General features: G+C 56.2%; 1 protein-coding gene and 1 long non-coding RNA gene across 3 annotated transcripts; one reads left to right on the top strand and one right to left on the bottom strand.

Annotated features, from left to right (window-relative positions):
- Window positions 1–673: 673 nt before the first annotated feature.
- Window positions 674–15,439, bottom strand: CILP (cartilage intermediate layer protein). 2 transcript variants are annotated; one of them, XM_008268884.4, is made up of 9 exons: window positions 15,054–15,439; window positions 13,393–13,561; window positions 11,158–11,250; window positions 10,144–10,413; window positions 8,103–8,282; window positions 7,089–7,403; window positions 5,938–6,046; window positions 5,319–5,476; window positions 674–3,227 (listed from the first exon to the last, which is right to left on the bottom strand). In XM_008268884.4, the coding sequence occupies exons 2-9, from the start codon at window positions 13,451–13,453 to the stop codon at window positions 862–864; spliced, it is 3,552 nt and encodes a 1,183-aa protein (XP_008267106.1). In that variant the 5' UTR covers window positions 13,454–13,561; window positions 15,054–15,439; the 3' UTR covers window positions 674–861. The 2 variants fall into 2 exon arrangements, with proteins under 2 accessions (XP_008267106.1, XP_069909482.1); XM_070053381.1 differs by lacking the exon at window positions 15,054–15,439 and adding an exon at window positions 14,545–14,667.
- Window positions 14,715–17,532, top strand: LOC138844554 (uncharacterized). Its single transcript, XR_011380486.1, has 2 exons — window positions 14,715–14,811; window positions 16,803–17,532. It is a non-coding gene; the product is annotated as an uncharacterized lncRNA (long non-coding RNA).
- Window positions 17,533–19,701: the final 2,169 nt, after the last annotated feature.

Genomic DNA, 19,701 nt, shown 5'->3' on the forward strand with positions numbered 1-19,701 from the left:
CTGGAAGGGGTGCCTCGTTGCCCAGCCCTGTAGCTTAGGGGCCCAGGCCTCACACCACCTTGTGACTGCTGCCCAGAGTCCCCTCTGCTGCTCTGAGAAGCTGGCTCACTTCAGTGGCCCAGAGACAGGACAGTGACCTAGAATCAAAGTATACAGAATGTATATCTATTGGCATCTGCCCTGGGCTACACGGGACTCCTCGCAAGGACAAAAGCAACTATAAAGGAAAACATCCTAAATGCAATTGGCAGCCTGGTGCAACTGTGGCAGCTGGATGTTCTTTCTAGAGCATTCTAGTTCTTTCCTAGTTTCTAGGGGAACTATGGTTACCCTATACTCCATAGCTTGATTTTGAATATGCACTAGAGTTCCAAGTTCAGCAAAGAAATAAATACGTTATTTACATTTCAAGTAGAAATACTGTGGTTTATTTCTTTATGGACGGACTGTGATAGAGGCCTTGCTTGTATCTTGTAGACCAAGGCCAGGTGATACGTTTCCTCCTGGTTATTTGGTCCTCAGCATCAGATTATCCTTATTGTGGAGCGAGACAAAACCCATGCCAAGAGAAAAGGAAGAGCTTGTGTGTTCATGGCACTAAATGAAGAATGACCCAAGCTGTGGAGTTTTACCAGCGGCCAATACTTGTGTTCTTTTTAAAAACAAAATAAAATAAACAGCACGAAGGGGTTTTATTTTGCTATTTTGGGACCAATCAGTATCCTAGGATGAGGACAGGAAGAAAAGGCATGAAGAAACAAACAAGCAAACTGCACCAAAACAGATGTGCTTAAATTAACCAAGTGTGTCTCAATGTCAGAATGACTGTCACACGGGGCAGCGTGGGAAGCACCACAAAATCTAGTTGCTTGGAGGTTGTTGAGCAGCCCCAGAGAACCTCAGAGAGGCTGGCCTCTCAGGCTGGCGCTGGCCACCCCTCCTTGCCCGCTGCTGCCTTCTTGGGGGCACCCTTCCTTGGCCAGTGCCTGCGGCAGGGGTCCGGGCCGGGGTGCTTTGGAGGTACTGGAAAGCACTCTGGCGGCCCACCTGCCTCTCCGCGCAGTTAAACGTGAGGGCTACTCCCACATTGCTCTTCATGATTCTGGAGGAGCCGTCAGACGTGCCATCAAAGCACCTGCCAAGGGCAATCTCCTTGGCCGTGCGGGGGTCCTGGTCAGTGACTGTGTAGATGCCGTAGTTGTGGCCCAGGGGGTCCAAGGGCGCCAGCATGGTGTACTCGCTGGTGTCATTGTTGACTGCCAGGGGTAGGTGGTTGACCAGGTATTCATGCAGCATGGAGTTCACGCTGGCTCGCTGGCAGCTGCCTTGGGGGATGACTTTGACCAGTGTGCGGTCCACGCGGTCCTGGTCGTAGAGCATCCCACTGCACTTGAACTCCAGACAGGCGGATGAGACATTGGGCTGGTCCCTGTCCCGAGTGCTCTTCACATCCCGGATCCCATACAGCTTCCCCACCGTCCTCCTGTGGGTGCCCCCCATGTTGCGAGATCGCACATTCACCTCGACAGCCCCCACAATCTTCACCTTGATGTAGCAGGCCCTGAACTCCATGGGCTTGGGCCACCACGCCAGGTAGTCTTCAGTCCAGCTCATGGGGTCATCTTCATTGAAGGGGACCGTGTTGTAGTCATACCTATCCCCCTCGATCTGGTAGAACCGGAAGTGGGCTGCGCTGGGCGGTGCGTCCTCACAGGCCCGGAGGTTCTCAAAGGCGTAGATGGGCCCGTTGCTCTCCTCGGCTGAGTTGGGCCTTGGCTTGGCCATGCTGATCTGGAAGGCTGTCTTCTTAACCTGCGGGTCCTCATGGTCTGTCCGACGGTACTTGAGCTTATTGAGGTAGGGCTGAGGGACACCAATGGCGTTGGGGTTGAACTTGGGGGAGGACTCCACAGCTTCCAGTTCCTCCCCAGCCAGACTCGCCAAGACGTAGGCGGAGTAGGCATCGGGGGACTGGTCGTCACAGAAGGCAGGCACACAGGCCCCATTGGGGCCCGTGATGACACTGTCAAAGCGGCCCCAGGCCCTTGGGTTGGACGAGAAGCCAGCTCTGGGCTCCAGGTTGATCGCGGAGACCACGACTCCCTGGATCTGCTCACTGGGCAAGAACCTCTCGCTCCGGTAGGCCCTCACCTTGAGAAAGCACCTCCTGCTCTCAGGGACGTCCAGGTTGAAGAGCCTCCTCTCCCGGATCTCCATGTTGCCCACCAGGAACGTCCTCTGCTCCCTCTTGTTCCTCCTCCTGCTCTCCAGCTTGAAATCCCCTTCCTCCTCCCACAGCCCCGTGTCCGGGTTGAGCGACCAGAGCTTCATGGCGGCCACGTGCTCCGGCATCTTGACCTGGGTTGAGTCGAGGTGCACCTTCACCTTGCCGGCATTCAGGGGCTCTGCCGTGGCCTCGTCTGTGAAGTCCAGAGAGAACATGCCGTAGGTCCGAAGGGGCAAGGTGTCGCCTTCATCGTTGACGAAGTTCAGGTCGCTCTGGGCAGCTGTGGCCGTGGACACGTTGCGAGGATCCAGGAAGGTCACACTGGCCTTGACTTTCCCAGTGTAGGGCTCCCCGTTCTGCCGGAAGAAACTCTTGGGTGGGATCTCCAGTTCAGCCACGGGGTCTTCGCCATCCACCTCCCCCAGGGGGATGATGTTGGTCTCCAGGGCCTCCAGAGTGATGGGCTCTTTCCTTCGAAGCATCTTGATCTCGTGGAACACCGCACTCCCCTTCTTGTTGAAGGGCAGCACCTTGGTGGTGTTGACGAACTTCTGCAGCCTGTCCACGAATGTGAGCACCAGCCTCTCCGTGTCCTGGGGGACGTGGAGGGTGAAAGTGCCCTTGTAGCCGGTCATGCTCACGCGGCTGTTCCCCATGTACACGTGGCCAAAGCGCATGGGCTCCCCGGTGTCCGCAGCGCTGACTCGGCCCCTCACGATGCTGCGGGTCTCCGTGCAGCGCTGGCAGCTGCACTGCACGGCTACCTTGGTGGGCAGCGTGTACCCGCTGCACTGGATCTCCTTCTCCTTCATTTTGGAGATGCCACAGCAGTTCTCGGCGTCCTGGCACCGGAGCCCATTGTCCTGCTGCCCTGCACAGGTCTTGACGGGGCAGCGGCCCACATCGTAGTAAAAGGAGTTGGTGGCATTCTGGAAGCAATCGTGGGGCAGCCGGATCAGGTAGCTCTCGGGGACTGGGTTGCAAGGAGTCTCATCGGGTGCTGTGGAGGAAAGTGGTGTGTGCATTAGGATGTAAGTTCATGGGGCCGGCACTGTGGCATGGTGGGTAAAGCTGCCACCTGCAACATCAGCATCCCATATGGGTGCTGGTTTGAGACCCAGCTGCTCCACTTCTGATCCAGCTCCCTGCTAATGCACCTGGAAAAGTAGCAGAAGATGGCCCAGGCACTTGGATCCCTGCACCCACATGTAAGATCCAGACAAAACTTCTGGCTCCTCACTTCAGCCTGGTCCAGACACAGCCATTGTGGCCATCTGGGGAGTGAACCAGTGGATGGAAGATCTCTCTCTCTCTGTGTAACTCCGCCTTTCAAATAAATAAATCTTAACAACAACAAAAAAAAAAACAACACTGGACTCTGGACTAGCGGTTCTCACTGACACAGTCTTGAAAATGTTTGGGGGTGTTTTAATCATCCAAATGAGGGGTGCTGCTGGCATGCCATGGGCAGGGGCCATGGCTGGTCTGTGTCCCACAGCGCCTGGCACTGTTCTGCTGGAAGAGCTCTCCTGTGTCTACACGACTTTCCCGAGTGCCAGCAGGCGTTTATGTGGGTGCAAAACCGGGTTCAGATGCTCAGAGTCTGGCACTGTTTACACAGCTTTAACCATACACTGATTTTTTAAGAATGCAACCTCCCCATGAATCAGATGAAGACTGTACTTTGTTTAGTTTGGAACAACACCCATCAGCATTTGCGGCTGTCACACTCATGGTGACACCGGAAGTAAGTGCAAGGATCTGGCCTCTCAGCTTGCCTTCTCTTGTCATCATGCCAAGGCATTTAGACACTGAAAGGCATACTACTTTGTATCAAAGTGGTATTGGGAATCACTGTGACACATGGAGCCTCGATGTGATGTGTTGAGAACCACGGCCGGGAGCTCCTCTCTCCCCTGCCAGCGCCTGGAATGCCCTGTGTCCTGTCTGTCCTGAGCTCTGTTGCTCTGTGAAATATCCCAGGATCCCTCCAATAAATCCCACCTCCCTCTGCCTTTTGTTTTGTTTTGCTTAGGCCAGTCACCAAGATCTTCTCCTCCCACCTCACTGTCCAAGGACAAGTTCCTGATAGGTCTTTGGCCTCCGGTCTCCCCCTCTCTGACTCTTAAAGCCAACTTCAAGCAGGTCTCATAGAGTTCCCTTGGTTCCCCCCTTCTGTTCCTCTGTCCCCCCCCCCCCGCCACCGCTAGGGCACCCTCACCTACACAAACACTGTCCCTCCCTGCCCATTCTTTCAGACCAGGAGTGCACAACCTCCAAGCAAATTTGAATCTCCTGGGCGCTTTGAAACCAGGCAGGCTCAGGCCACACCCCAGGTCAACTAAATCAGGTGCTCCAGGAGGTAGACGGAGGCATCGGTATTTTTTAAAAACTCAACAGACGCCGGCGCCGTGGCTCAATAGGCTAATCCTCCACCTTGCGGCGCCGGCACACCGGGTTCTAGTCCCGGTCGGGGCGCCGGATTCTGTCCCGGTTGCCCCTCTTCCAGGCCAGCCCTCTGCTATGGCCAGGGAGTGCAGTGGAGGATGGCCCAGGTGCTTGGGCCCTGCACCCCATGGGAGACCAGGAAAAAGCACCTGGATCCTGGCTCCTGCCATCGGATCAGCGCGGTGCGCCGGCTGCAGCGGCGGCCATTGGAGGGTGAACCAACGGCAAAGGAAGACCTTTCTCTCTCTGTCTCTCTCTCTGTCCACTCTGCCTATCAAAAAAAAAAAAAAAAAAAAAAAAAAAACTCAACAGATGGTGCCAAAGGCAGCCCTGGCTAAGAACCATGAGTGGAGCCCCAGCTGATCAGGTGCTCCTTCAAGCAGCCATGCCCCGCCCCTCCCGTCTGGCCGGCACCTTTCTCCCATGTACTAAAGTCCATGGCCCCCCGTCTCCTGTTTCAGTTGCACTTTCCATCTTGTCCGGTATTTATATTACTTCACCCCTCCTCAGATGGGGACTTTGTGATGGCAAGATTCACGTCTGTGCCACCTCCCTGTCCCAGCGGTCAGGGGCACTGTGCACAGCAGAGACAGGCTGTGAGCCCTGCTGCGGAGTTAGGGCCCCCAGGGATCCAGACACTTACCTATGACCATCAGCTGGGCCACCTGGGACTTCACAGCCCCGGCATCGCTCTGGGCCTTGCAAAAGTACTCCCCGGCCTGCTCCTGCCGCAGGTTCCTCAGCACGAGCTTGCTCTCGTGCTTGTAGAGGGAGGGATGCAGCAAGGTGTTGTTGTGGTACCTGCAAGGATGGAGAGGCGGGGCCTGAGCGGGCAGTGGGGCGCGGGTATCCCCGAGGACAGTGCCAGGAGCAAGCAGCCAGGGAGACAGGTGGCTTGACAGGATGGGTTCCTACGGATGACACCACCTCAGCTCACCCAAGAGACTCAGCTGCACTGGTCGGCTTGGAGCATCAAGTTCTAGGTCCCAGCCCCAGCCCCAGTGCTTAAATGGCTGTTGATTCTTGGACAAATCACTTCACCCCCCAGCGACGCTCTGGGGGATGCCTGCTTTAAGGGTACAACTCCAGGTCTTACTGACCCATCTGGACAGCCCCTACCCTGTCAGCTCCCACTTGTAGGTGCCAACCAGGCTTTGGATGGTGTCTTGCTTGCAGCTTTCTGCTATTGACTATTATTGCCATTAATAAGTCCAGATGGTCTCCAAGAGGGGGAGCTGGGCCAGGGAGCCAGCAGTGCATACCAGAGATACTTATCTGGACTGGGCTTCCCCGTGGCCTTACAGCACAGGGACACACTCTGGCCGGCTCTCCGCGCTTTCGTCTGGGGGCTCGTCAGCATGTACGGGGTCTCTGGAGCAGAAGATGAGACAGAGTGTTCTGTGGGGCACGTTCTACAGAGCCTTGCTCCCTCGGGTCTGCGACGGTGCTCCTGTTGCATGGCTGCCCCCACCCCATCCACCGCCAGCCCACTTCTCATGGTCCTAACACCTAAGGGAGCTGGTCTGGAGTGGAGGCCACCCCCTCCTCATCCTCAGCCTGGGACCTTGCTCCCGTGGGCCCCCAAACGGCATCTGGGTGGGAACCAAGGGGACCTTGAGCCCGCCGAGACTCCCAAGCACCCCCACTGGGACAGGACTGGCTGTTTTGAGTAGTGACGTGTTCGTGTTCTGCTGCCAACAACAGCATTTTCCGGCCATTTTGCACTCCCCAAGCCTCTCTCTCCATGACCTAAAAACCTCGCTCTGAGGTGGTCAGGGAAGACCTTGCACATTTGAGGGAAGCAAACCGTGCCGATATCTGATGGACAAAAACTTAAACAGAGTACATAGAGCAAGTGCAAAGGGCCTGGAGCAGGAGTTTGTGTGTTTGAGGGGCAGATGGCTGGAGAAGAGTAACTCAGTGTGGAGAGGGTAACAGAGGAGATCAGAGAACAGAGAAGTAAATGTGGGGTGTGTGTGCGTGTGTGTGTGTGAGTGTATGTATGTGTGAGTGTGTGTATGTGCGTGAGAGTGTGTGTGAGTATGTGTGTGTGTGTGTGTGAGTGTGTGTATGTACGTGAGAGTGTGTGTGAGTATGTGTGTGTGAGTATGTGTGAGTGTATGTGTGTGTGAGTGTGTGTATGTGCGTGAGAGTGTGTGTGAGTATGTGTGTGTGTATGTGTGTATGTACGTGTGTGAGAGTGTATGAGTGTATGTGAGTATGTGTGAGAGTGTGAGTGTGTGTATGAGTGTGTGTGTGTGTGTGTGTGTGTGTGAGATACAGAGCCCTGCAGACCCTGGTAAGGACTTTAGTTTTACTCTGAGTAAGGCAGGACCCTAACTCTCAGCACCGTGCCCCTTTTGTCTGAAAGTCTGGCCCGCCTCACCAGCCCTACCCCAGGGAACAGGGTTACCTGCCCTCCTGAACTCTGCATTGACGGTGGCCACATTCAGTCTAGTCTTGGGCATTGTGAGCACAATGGGAGCAAACTTGGTCTTCATTATCTTCAGGATGGTTGTACCATCGGGGCACAAGCCTGGGACACGGAACCTCCCATTGCTGTCTGTCTGAGTCAGCAACTTGGGCGTCTTGTTCAGCAGGTAGACAGTGGCCCCTGCGGCCGGGGCACCGCCAGGGAGGGAGACAGCGCCGTGAAGCAGGAAGTCCTGGCACATGCAGGCATCGCAGTCAGCGTTCGCTTTCCCCATGGGGCAGGACAGGTCGCACGCTGTGGGACAAGGGGCCACATCAGCAGGACTTGCGTGGGTCCAAGCTCTTCTGTGGCCATGGCCCAGGCTGCAGGCTCATGTGTACCCCCCCCCCCACACACACACACCTTGGGCCTTTGTTGCTCTTCCTTGTCAGCCTGCATCACTGACTCTTATTCATCCTTCAACACTTAGCCTAGGACGCCTCCTCTGGAAAGCTCTCCTGGAGGGGCCCGCATTGTGGCACAGCAGGTTAAGCCACCGCTGCGACAATGGCTCTGCTTCTGATCCAGCTCTCTGCTAATGATCTGGGAAGGCTGCAGAGGATGGCCCAAGTGCTTGGGTCCTTGCTCCCCACATGGGAGACCTGGGTGGAGTTCCTGGCTCCTGGCTCCTGGCTCCTGGCTTTGGCCTGGCCTAGCCCCAGCCTTTGTAGCCAGTTAGGGAATAAACCACAAATGGAAGATTCTCTTTCTCTCTCTCTCTCTTCCAAATAAATAAATCTTTTTTAAAAAAAGTTTTAAAAAAAAGGCTTTTCTGGAATTCCCTAAGCTCTGACAACTGACGCTGCCCCATGCTCCTACATTATCCCCTTTAAGCCCTATCAGAGCATGTAGTAGATGTTCAGTTACTACTCGGTGAGTGGACGATGGAACCCATCCCTGACAGGCCGGCTTCGCTCACCGCACTCTGCCCCACGCCGAGAAGGAGGGTGGTACCTGTGCAGGCCTGGGTCTCACAGAGCCGGCCCTCCTCAGTGGCCTCAGTGCACAGCGCCATCGACTCTGCCAAGCAGGTGCGTGTGCGGGTCTGGACCCCAGTGTGACCACAAGCAGCTGAACACTTGCTCCAGCGAGACCACGGGCTCCAGATGCGCTCGGAGTCTTGGCGCAGGGACCCTGCAAAGTGGGATCAACAGATGATCTGACCTCCCTCCCAAGAGGACCCTGTCTGGAAACCTGACCCTGAAGCTCTTCCTATTCTGGTTATACCATAGACGTCATTGATATTTGTATTTACGGCGACCATTTTCCCAACTGACAGGAGTCACAATTCTACAGGAAGTCGTGCCTTTGATGTCACTAAGGTGTATAAGGACTAGTGGTGACGCAGAGCGAGGCTTGTTGGCCAAGCCCCCCAGACTTTGGCGTGCAGCCCTGGCATGTGCAGGGCCCCCACCTTCCTTCTCCACCAGTGTGGGAACAGTGACGTGCTCCAGCCAAAGAGCTCCCTGGGAAGTCAGGGCCTGGGACCTGCAGGGACTTGGACATTATGCCCCCTTCTGCCCACCTCCTCACCTCGACTCTGCAGTCCTAGACCTCACCCAGGAGACCAGCCTGGAGTCCCCGCGCCTACAGACGCAGGCTGTGAGGACTGGCAGGACCCCAGAAGGGAGCGTGCTCATCCAAGAAGCAAGCACCCCTGCCCCTGCTGTATCTGTGTGTGGCGGGGTGAAGGATGGGAAGAACATGACCTCTGTGAGCACAGACCCAAATCCCAGCTCTGCAATCTCAGTTTGCACTCATAGAAGTTTCTTAACCTCTCTGAGCTTCCTTGAACTTGCTGTCAAGGCAGAGATTCCTGCGGCTGGCGTGGTGGTGCAGCAGGGTAAGCTGCCACCTGCAGTGCCAGCATCCTATACAGGTGCAGGTTCCAGTCCCAGCTGCTCCACTTCCCATCCGGCTCCCTGCTAATGCGCCTGGGAAAGCAGCAGAGGATGGCCCAAGTGCTTGGGCTCCTGCACCCAGGTGGAAATGTGGATGAAGCTCCTAGCTCCTGGCTTCATTCTGGCCAAGCCCAGCCATTGTGGCCATTTGAGGAGTGAATCAGTGAATGGAAGATATCTCTCTCTCTCTCTCTGCTTTTCAAATAAAATAAATACATCTTTAAAATAAAAGATTGAGATTCTTGAGAGGTCCGTTGAAAAGGCTGAAAATATGGATAATTCATCCAGCACCTGTCATATCAGAACAGTATAGAGGGGCCAGTGTTGTGGTGTAGTAGGTTAAGCTTCTGCCTGTGGTGCCAGCATCCCATATGGGCGCCAGTTCGAGACTCAGCTGCTCTACTTCCGATTCAGCTCCCTGTTAATGTGCCTGGGAAAGCAGTAGAAGAAGGCTCAAATCCTTGGGCTCCTGCACCCACATGGGAGACCCAGAAGAAGCTCCTGGCTTCAGAATGGCTCAGCCCCAGCCATTGTGGTTATCTGGGGAATGAACCAGCAGATGAAAGACCTCTCTCTGACTCTCCCTCACTCTTTCTGTAACTCTGCCTCTCAAATAAATAAATAAATCTTTTAAAAAAAAGAAAAGAAAAGAAAATTAGTATGGAAGCTTATCATTCAGTAAACATTTGCCTGGACTAAGTGCTCTGCATTCATTATCTCATTCAATCCTCATAACAACCCCTATAGAGACGTGTCGTTTCCTGTTTGACACGTGAGAAACCTAAGATTAGAGAACTTCAGAAAGTTCCTGTACTGTGGAATGCAGTTCACGTGGTCGGCTTGGGATTCAGTCCCGAGCAGGCTAGCAGCAGAGCCCAGGGTCTCCACCACCAGGCCACTCAACCTCAATACGATGGGATGCATGCAGGGCACGCAGAACCACGGAACTCTACCGGGAAGCTTACGGCGTTAACAGCACCACCTGACTATTGGTAGACAATCACTGTCCAGAGCTCCTGTCGCCAGAGGCAGGTTATGGCCTCTCCCTGTGCCACAGCTCATGGGAAGGAAGTGCTGAGCCCATTCAGGCTCACCTGGTGGGCAGAGGAAGCGCACGGTGTAATTGGAGCAGTTCTGGCCAGGCCGCTGCTCCCTGTTGAGGCACCAGAAGCCCTCGTGAGGGCTGCCATGGACCACCTGGCCATTGCTGCCTGCAGGCATCCAGTTGGTGGTCCGAGCCTCCAGCCGAAGTGGACGGGCGCACACACGATCGCCATAGTAGAAGCGAATGGCGTCCAGCCGCTCGTAGTCACCCAGCCCGCCTGGGTGGTCGATGTTGAACCACGTTGTCCACTCGCCAGGACCTGAGAGACACAGCCGACTTGTGGGAGCCACGCCCTAGATCCCCAGGTGAACTCCAGTTCTTTCCGGCTCTGCCCGCCCAGGGCGGCACCCCTGGAACCTCTCAGTACCCCAGGCAGCCTCAGCCCCTGTCTCAGGTTTCTCCTTGGCTTCTCTCCTCCCCTACTGTCAAGTAGGGTGAGCTTTCTCCAGCCAGCCACTCAGGGTTCTGTAAGCCACCGCCATCTCTCCATCCTCATGTCCTCTGCTCCCTCCCCACCAGGCTGTGCGCTGGCCCCAGCAAGCCCTGCACCGTTCCTGGAACGTACATGGTTCTGAGCTGTCCTATATGCTTGGGCAGACATGTCCACTAAATGACCTGGAAAAGTGGGTTTCCCAGCCAAGCACTTGGCACAGCAGATAAGACTCCATTTGCGATGCCCACCTCCCATATCAGAGTGCCTGGGCTGGAGTCCGGGCTCCACTTCGACACCAGCTTCCTGTACTTCCTGTACAAGCTGTGATGGCTAAAGTGATGGGTCCCAATTTGAGCTCCAGGCTCCCAGCTTCAGTGTGGCCCAGCCTCAGCTATTGGGGGCATTTGGGGGGAATGAACCAGTGGATGAGACACCTGTCTCTCAAATATGTAAAATTTTAAAAAAATATTTTTTTGAAGTGGGTTTCCATGAAACCCTGACCTCGTGTCCTGACTCAGGAAAGACCCCATCGCCCAATCCCGTGCCCTCCCCACCCCCACCACCACTCACTCTCTGATGGGTCAGCAGGCTTGGCCAAGATGCTGGGGGTCCTCTTCCCAGGCTGGACTCTTCTCACGGACTGAGTAAGCATCGGCCGCCTCCCTGAGGGCAGAGGGAGAAGAGGCTGAAGGATGGGCCAGTGTGAGGAGGGAAAGTACCGGGGTCTCACCAGGCAGGGAAGCAGCATGCTGTGGTAGAGGGAGCGTGAGCCCCAGACAGGAGTTCAAGTCCCTGCTCTGCCACCTCCTGCTGGGCAGCCTCAGAAAAGCTTTAATCTTCCGAGCCCACTTCCTCCTAAAATGAAGATGCATTCGTGGTCAGTACACTAGAGGGCCCTGCTGCTTTCCTCAGAGGTGACCACAGATGTAAAGAACAGGCTCAGAGAACCGGAAATCCCTTCCACTCTTGTGCAGAAAAGGAGCCCAGATGGCCGGCGCAGCGGCTCACTTGGCTAATCCTCCGCCTGCGGCACCGGCACCCCAGGTTCTAGTCCCTGTTGGGGCACCAGATTCTGTCCCGGTTGCCCCTCTTCCAGTCCAGCTCTCTGCTGTGGCCCGGGAGTGCAGTGGAGGATGGCCCAAGTGCTTGGGCCCTGCACCCCATGGGAGATCAGGAGAAGCACCTGGCTCCTGGTTTCGGATCGGTGCAGCGCACCAGCCATAGCGGCCATTTAGGGGGTGAACCAATGGAAGGAAGACCTTTCTCTCTGTCTCTGTCTCACTGTCTAACTCTGCCTGTCAAAAAAATAAAAAAAATTAAAAAAAAAAAAAAGGATCCCAGAAGACGCTGCTGAACAACCCATGGGTTGTGGCTCCTGCTTCGGTGTCTGGAACTCTCTGGAGCTTCGATTCCTCCTCTGTAAAATGGAGGTGTTGATTCCCGTCATGGGGAGTGACGTGATGGCTCAGCGAGATCGAAGGAAAACCTCTCTGCGGCGTACGTAGATTGAGAACAGGGGCTTCAGAAGCTCTGCCGCTCCCTAACTTGCGACCTTGAGCAAGCCGCTTGACCCAGCTGACCCCACCGTAACATGAGGATACTAAGACCCCTGCCTTGGAGGATTGAGGGGCTTGCCTAAGCTCACTCACAAAGTCCACTTAGAGCAATGCCTTGCGCATTGCGGCTCCTTTCAACCAGCGCTTGGCACAGAGATGCACTCTTCCCTTCCCCTGGCAAAGTTTGGGTTTCGTGACACCACCCTCACGTCAAGGACTCAGGTGGCCCCACTGAGGCAGTCTCGCAATTTGGGGCTGCCTGGGAGTGGGTACAAGGTCCTCAGGCTAAGGGAAGTCTCTGTCCTACCCCATCGGAGGCTGGGGGGGAGGGGTGCAGAATGGGAAGGAGAAGGGGAAAGCAGAGAGCTGCAAAAGCTTGGAGAGATTAACTCTCGTGGGGAGGAGCCAATTCAGAATTCTCTGCACTGCTTTAATTGGGGTGATGAGAGCGCTTTTAATCAACCTAATCTGATTTCCCCTCCCACGGCTGCGTGTTAATCATCTCCACAAACAGCAGCTGTCAGGGTGGAAACAAGGCAGGAGGAGGCGGCTGAGCATCTTTGTTCCTGCATCTGTGGTCACAAAGCCTGCAGGGCTGCCGCTTTAGAAGTAGGGTCTGAGCCTTTTTTGCTCTGAGGATGTGGTTAGAAATCAGGAGTTGGAAAGGAGGTGGGAGAGGGTGTACCGTGCAGCGCTGGGAGCGCCGCTGCCTCCAGGGGTCAGCAGGTCCACCGGGCAGTCTCTCCACCTGTCCCTCCCAGAGCTCAGGGTCACCAGACAGTGGGATCAGAGGGCAGGGTAGCCAGCAGGGTGTGGACATCTGTGAAAGTCGGCTGGGTGGGCTGAAATATGTGGAGCTTTAGGCCAGAAGAATTTTCTAGAAACCAAAAACAGACCAAACCCCACGCCTGCTTCAGAGAGCTCAGCGATCCCCTGTTACTCCCTTTGGCTCCAGCTGCCAGGAAGCTCAGTGCTAAATTTAGTGCTCAGGGCGTCACCCTCTTATTTGTTTGCTCCCCCTGCTCACCACTCCGGCCTTTCAAAAATGTCCTCTGCCGTGAGTTTTAATATTGGGAACTATCTCACTCTTTGTAGGGGACATGAATTATGAATAAATCCACCCCTACAATGGGCTCAGTTCTTAGGGCCATTGCTGTGTCTTAAGTGAATGCATGGTTGGGTCAAGGTCAGATACGACTTCCCTACCACGAGCGAGCGATTTAGGAGCTGGCAGATACTTAGCCGATACCCAACACGGAAGCGACTTCCAGGACCAGGAAGGAGCACACCCAGGCCTTGGTCCCCGCCATCCTTTGCCCAGGCCCCACGGGAATGGGGCAGGAGACAGGGAGGGTGCGTCACGGCGTCGGCTCTGCTCTGAAATATGGCCTCCTGGGAAGGTTCTCAGATCCAGTGACCTGCAAAGAAACAAAGCTTCAGGCTCCGCATCTCTGAGTCACTTCTTAGGGCTCAAGCAGAAACACATCTTGACCTGTCAAGGAAAGACCGGCAGGACGGACAGATGGACAGTAGGAGCGACGTCGGCCCGAGTTGTGAAAATGGGCAGCTGTGTGGGGGCCGAGTCTCAGACTGTGGCTTTAAGTGAGGCAGACCCTGGTTCCCGTCCTGAGTCCAGGCTCCAGGGCTCCACAGCGACACAGGCACACAGGAGAGGCGAGGCGAGGCATGGCCAGTTTCTGAGGGGTTCCTTGAGTGCTTCCAAGACCTGGGCTTGCTGGGGGCATTTGTTCTGCTACCCTAAGTTGGGGGGTCACACTCCTGCACAGGAGGCTACATATTGAGAACATACAGCCCTGGTCCCTGCCCCATGGCCCCTCCTAGGGTGGGCAAGCTAGAGGACCCACTGGCTCAGACACAACACCTCCATGAACACATTCCCAGATGTGCACGGCTGCAGCTGGAACGCATCTCTGAGCTGTTTGTCCAGGGCCTGGCGCCAGCCAAGGGAGACAGAGTGGGGGTGCATTGTGAGGAGCCAGGGTGCCCCAGAAACTGTGAGTACAGCTGAGGGGGCTGTAGGAGTTGGGGAAGGAAGACAGGCCTGGCAATAAGGGTGAGGACAAGGGGCATGCGTGGCTCAGACTCCAGCTCAGCAGGACAAGCTGCAGAGCTCTGGCTAGCCCCGAGTCAGAGCAGTTCCTGGAAATTCACAGGCGGCTTCCTTCACCCTCCAAAATCTGGGGTGTGGTAGGAAAGGGAAGATTCCTCCTTTCTGGAAGAGGACCCGAAAGCACTTGAATGACCCAGGGAAGAACAAAGCGATACCACAGGGCAGACCTCCTAGCTGGAAAACCGCTACCCCTACCCCCCACCCCCAACCACCACCTGTTTCTCAGACAAGGGAACGGGTCCCAAGGGCTCCAGCACCTGCAGGTCTTACCCGAGCTGCCGGGCTCTGAGCCGGGAACCTGCAGCGCTCAGCCTGAGCAGGCTCCAGGGCTGTCGGGGAGGCCAGGGAGGCCGGAGGCCCCTTGTGGAAAAGCCATTTCCCATCTGGCAGCCCACGGAGGTTGCTCAGCTCCCCCCTCTCCCCCCCACACTGTTTCCTCTGCATTTGCCATGACAGTCAGGTCTACCGGCCCACGCTCCTCAGAGCTCTGGGATAAAGCAGCCCGGCCGGCCGCAGGACAAAGCAGGGTGCCCACAGGTAGAAAGACCCTCAGTGGGACACCGAGGGGAGCGGGGTGCGCCTGACCTCACCTGGGGGAGGGAGAGGACTTAGGGCCAATGGAGCAAGAGGAAGAACCTCAAAGGAGAGGGGCGTCTTCTCTGTGGGAGACGAGGGTTCAGCCAGCAGAGAGAGGATGGGGTGTTTGGGGGATGGCAGGGGCAGCAGAACCGGGCAGCGGGGGGCAGGGCCGGGCTGGGAGGAATGGCAGTGCCGCTCACCGGGTCTGGAGCAGGACTTCTCAGCTGGGGGTCCAAGTCTTCGCCTCCGCAGCCGTCCAGCCGCTTGCCCTTATATAGCACAGCTGGTGGCTCGGGCTGTGTGGCAGCCAGCCACAGGGAGCAGCCGCGAAACCAGATCTGAGCCTGAGCCTCGCCTCGCCTCCCCTCCCCATGGCCCCTGCAGCTCACAGAGGCCAGGATTTCACATCCAGGGCCTTAGGGGGAGATGGTGCAGAGGCTGGTGATGAGCCAGGTGGGCCGCTGCCGGGGGCTCCCTGCGGGCCTGAGCTGGGCGATGGGGGCTGTCGGGAGGTGCAGTGGGCACTGGCGAGGGGCTGAATTCCACATCTGGGCAGCATTTCAGGACTCTGCACTAAGCTTTGCTTGCAGATCCCCCAGATTCCCTTGCCCTTGCCCTGGGACATGGCTAGTCTTAGCACAGACCCCAAACTCTCAGGCACGCGGGCCACCTTGGTCTCTCAGCTGGGTAGGTCCAGCCCTTGCTGGGCAAACCGCTCAGCTTCTCTGCTCTTGGAGGCAGCACCCAGGAGACCTCTGCAGGGGTGAGGAACAGAGGAATGGTGGGGGCACGGGATGTCCCTTGGTGGGAGGGGTTCTTCCTTGTCCCTCCTCACTTCCATCCGGGTGCCTGCCTGTACCCACAGGGACCCCAGAGCCCCGCATGTGGACTCCCCTGACCTGCCAGATATTTCTATATGAGGCGTCTTCAAAAAAGACTCATGGCCAACGTGCATGCCAAAAAACCTGTATGTGGATTTCAAAACTGTTTTGCACCAAAATAAACTTAACTTTGAATCCACACTCCGTGAGCTATCTGAAGCCCCTTGCAATGCGCCTGTGTGTGTGGTGCGTAGGTGTCTGGCCTCCTGGCTGGGCGCCTCCCAGCGCGTGACCAGCCAGCCTAACCCACAGGTGGTGGAAGCAGCTGCCTGTGCTTTGGGGCTCCATCTGCCCCGATCCCCGGCCTGGCTGACGGTTCCCTTCCAGATCTCCTGGAAGACTGTTGACACGCCGACTCCTGGACCCCCCCCCCCCCAACACACACACACCTAGAGTTTCTAATTCAGTGAGGCCTGAGACTTTGCATGTAGCATTGGTGCTGCTGCTTCCTGGACCACATTCTGCGAGTTACTGGGCACAACCATAGAGCCCCGGCTGGAAGCAGAAGATGAGGGAGGAGGGTATTAGGGACCACGGAAGGAGCTTTTCGGGTCCTGCTTCATGTCCCGGGGACACCCTGCCTGGGCTGAACTTCCTGCCTCGTGGGCAGCACCTGGAGGCGGAGGCCTGGCCCCGTGGCCGTCCACACCAGGTGAGCTCATTCTTTCCACACACCCTCACGGAGCTCTTATTATTTGGAGCAAGCTCGCAGACTGGACACTAGGAAGCCACAAGAAGGGAGAAGTGCCTGTGCCCTCAGTGAAAGAGCCGCACACGGAAATGACCGGACAGCTCAGAGCCTCACGCTTGGGAGCTCGGCGGGGCGTGTGCGTGCGTGTGCGCATGCGCACCTGTCAGCGCCTGTCCGTGCCTTCCTCCACGGCCAGCATGCGCCTACGTGTGGAGTTTCTGTCTCTGTGAGGGGGTGAGCAGGGGGTTAGGAGTCAGTTTGCTCTGAGCATTGCCCTGGGCAGGGGTGGGGTGGAGACTGGGGGCGGAGACAGGGTGTTGGTCAGCAATGGCCCCTGAGCACACAGGGCCAACAGCTCTGTTTGTTTTCCCTTCCAGCCCTCAGCCTTTGGCCCATGGCCCCTGGAACCTGGCCCCAGTCTTGTCCAACCTGTCAGATCCGAGCCACAAAGCTGGTTGTGACAGCAGATGTCTGAAGTGAGTGAAGCCCACAGGAACGCTGCTGGTCTGGGGAACAGACAGTCGGACGGCGGGTGAGACAGGACAGCCAAGTCGAAGGACAGGCGGAAAACAGCGAGTCAGAGGCCTCGTCTGGCTCTGCTGCTGATTCCGATGTAGGAGCTTGCACTGGCAACAATCCAAGTAACCCCAGAACCCCGGGCCTCAGTGAGCCCACCTGTGCCATGGGAGCGGAGACTGAATGAGCTCATAGGCCCTTGTTGGCTCTGGGATTGTAAGATTTGATGATACACACACACACACACACAGCAGGGGGGCCAGCATTGTGGTGCAGCAGGTTAAGCCACCGCCTGTGATGCCAGCCTCCCATATGGCCACCGGTTGGACTCCAGGCTGCTCCATTTCCAATCCAGCTCTCTGGGGAAAAAATGCACCTGGGAGAGCAGCAGAAGGTGGCCCAAGTAATAGGGCCCCAGATACCCACATGGGGGACCTGGATGGAGTTCCAAGTTCCCGGCTTCGGCTTGGCCCAACCCTGGTTATTTGGTCATTTGGGGAGTATACCAGCAAATAGAAGATCTCTCTCTGCCTCTGTCTGTTTCCTAATTATGCCTTTTGAATAAAATAAATAAATCTTAAGGGGAAAAAATCATGGCAAGAAGGAGAGAAACAGAATGACAGCTCCAAGGAATCTGTCAAGGCCATAGAAAGGAGGCCAGAGAAGCCATATGATCACTAAAGCTGGGTAAGAAGAGCCAAATAGATAGCAGAGGAAGGTAAGGGAGGCAGACCAGAGGGTCAGAGGTCAAAGTCAGGGTCAAGGTAATTAGCTGTTCTCCAAAGCTTTCACTTTGTGGCTTTACACACTCCTAGGACGTATAAAAGAGGTCTCCCAGTTGCCTCCCTCTTTTCTGTTTCTGTAGTGGGAAGCAGGGAACCCTATGGAACGAGGATTTGGCAAAGTAGTCAGTGGGTGTTGTCGTGGCTGGAATAGGGACAATGGATTGGAAACAGGAATCACTGGGCTCCAACTTCAGCCCTACCATTTGTGTTTATATCTTGCCCGGCTCCCATACTCCCCTCAGAGTCCTTTCCTGCCCCCCACCCAGTGATCCTGGGCTGTGGTCTGCACAGGGCGACACTGGGGGACCTTGAGCCTGCCCTGACCCTCTACCCCAGGACTCTCTACAGTGGAGAGTCTGCTGCTTTCCTCAGCTGGGACCCCAGGACAGAGAGGCCTTGGGAGGCAGCCATAGGTCTGCACTGTCCAGGGCCTGGCCTGCATGGGTCGGTCTCAGCCACAAGTGGCCATCTGGGGCTGCTGCAGGCCAGGCTAGTCTGCAGCAGCTCCAATCTTCTGCCTGGAAAATCCTAGAAACCCATCAATCACCCCCAGCCCTGCCCAGGGGATAGAGGGGCTTCGAGCCCAGTTTAGCCAGGCCATCTGTGACCCAAGCCTGTGGCCAGGGCTCCCCACCCTGCTGTAGGGAAGGGAGCTTGGGAACGCTGGGTCTGACTTGATCCTGTTGGCTGCAGAGGACAGTGCTCGTCTCTAGTGTTCTCCGATCCCTCCCTGCTGATCATCTTCCCGTGAGACACAGCAGCTATGCATGTCTGGGTGGGGATAGGCTACCGATGGCCCCTGGGGACTGGAAGCCTTGCCCACTGCTCTGGGTGACCGTCAGGGACTGTGATCCACCCTCTGACCAGGTTGCTGTGCTCCCTGTCCCGGGGACAGTCTGCCACTCTTATACTTCTGTCCCTTCAGGTTTTTATTGCCATGGCCTATCTTGAAACCCTGCCCTGCTTCCCCAGGGAACCAGTACCCGTCCCCGCCTTGCAGAGCCGCGTCTCAGTCTCCTCCCTCCTGGTCTCTCCGACTACCTGGGCCCTTCCTGATGACTCCTTCCTCAGATCTCAGATAACCGTAGTCAGTCACGTGTGGATGACTCTGTCACAAAGCACGTCCATGTGCTCATTCATCTTCAGTCTCACAACCAATCTGCGAGACAGAGCGAGCCCAGCTCACAGAGAAAAGACGGAGGGTCAGAGGGGGAAGTGGCCCAGACGGGATGGTCTGCAGCTCTGAGGCGCCCCTGGGAACCAGGGATCCAATGTTGGCCTTGCCATGGGGCCCTCGGCTCACAGGGGCCAGCATAGAAATCACGCTGCACCTGCACACACCTCCCCAACAACATGCCTAGACTAGCCGGGCCCGCCTTCCTGATGCTCGCTGCTTCCTGATTCCAAAGATAATCTAACATGATCCGGCTATTGGTCATGCTCTTGGTGGATTAAGTACAGCCACAGGGGTGGGAATTCAGCCTGCTTCCCATATTGGAGGGCCTGGGTTCCATACCTGCCTCTGACTCCTGACTCCAGCTTCCTGCTAAAGCAGACCTTGGGAGGCAGCAGTGATGACTCAAGCAGCTGGGTTCCTGCTTCCCATGTAGAAAACCTGGACTGAGTTCCAGGATCCCAGCCTTGGACCCATCTGGGGCTGTTGCCACCATATGAAGAATGCACCAGTGGATGGGAGTATCTGTTTTTCTCTCTCTGCACCTCAAATATAAAACTAAATAAGTAAATCACTAAATAAGGCCAGAACTTCTTCACAACATTCCCCATATGATATCAGTAGAGTCTATTCATTCACTCCCTTGACCTGGGCTGGCTTTGTGAGTTGCTTTCAAGGAACATGACAGAAGTTGCACTGTGCAGGTTCTAGAGTGTAGGCCTCCAGGGGCCCTGCAGACTCTGCCTTCATTCTCTGGATCACTGTCGACCATACAGGAAGTCAACTGGTTCTGTCAGCAGG

The sequence above is a fragment of the Oryctolagus cuniculus genome, chromosome 12 (genome assembly GCF_964237555.1).
Source record: "Oryctolagus cuniculus chromosome 12, mOryCun1.1, whole genome shotgun sequence".
Classification (NCBI taxonomy): domain Eukaryota; kingdom Metazoa; phylum Chordata; class Mammalia; order Lagomorpha; family Leporidae; genus Oryctolagus; species Oryctolagus cuniculus.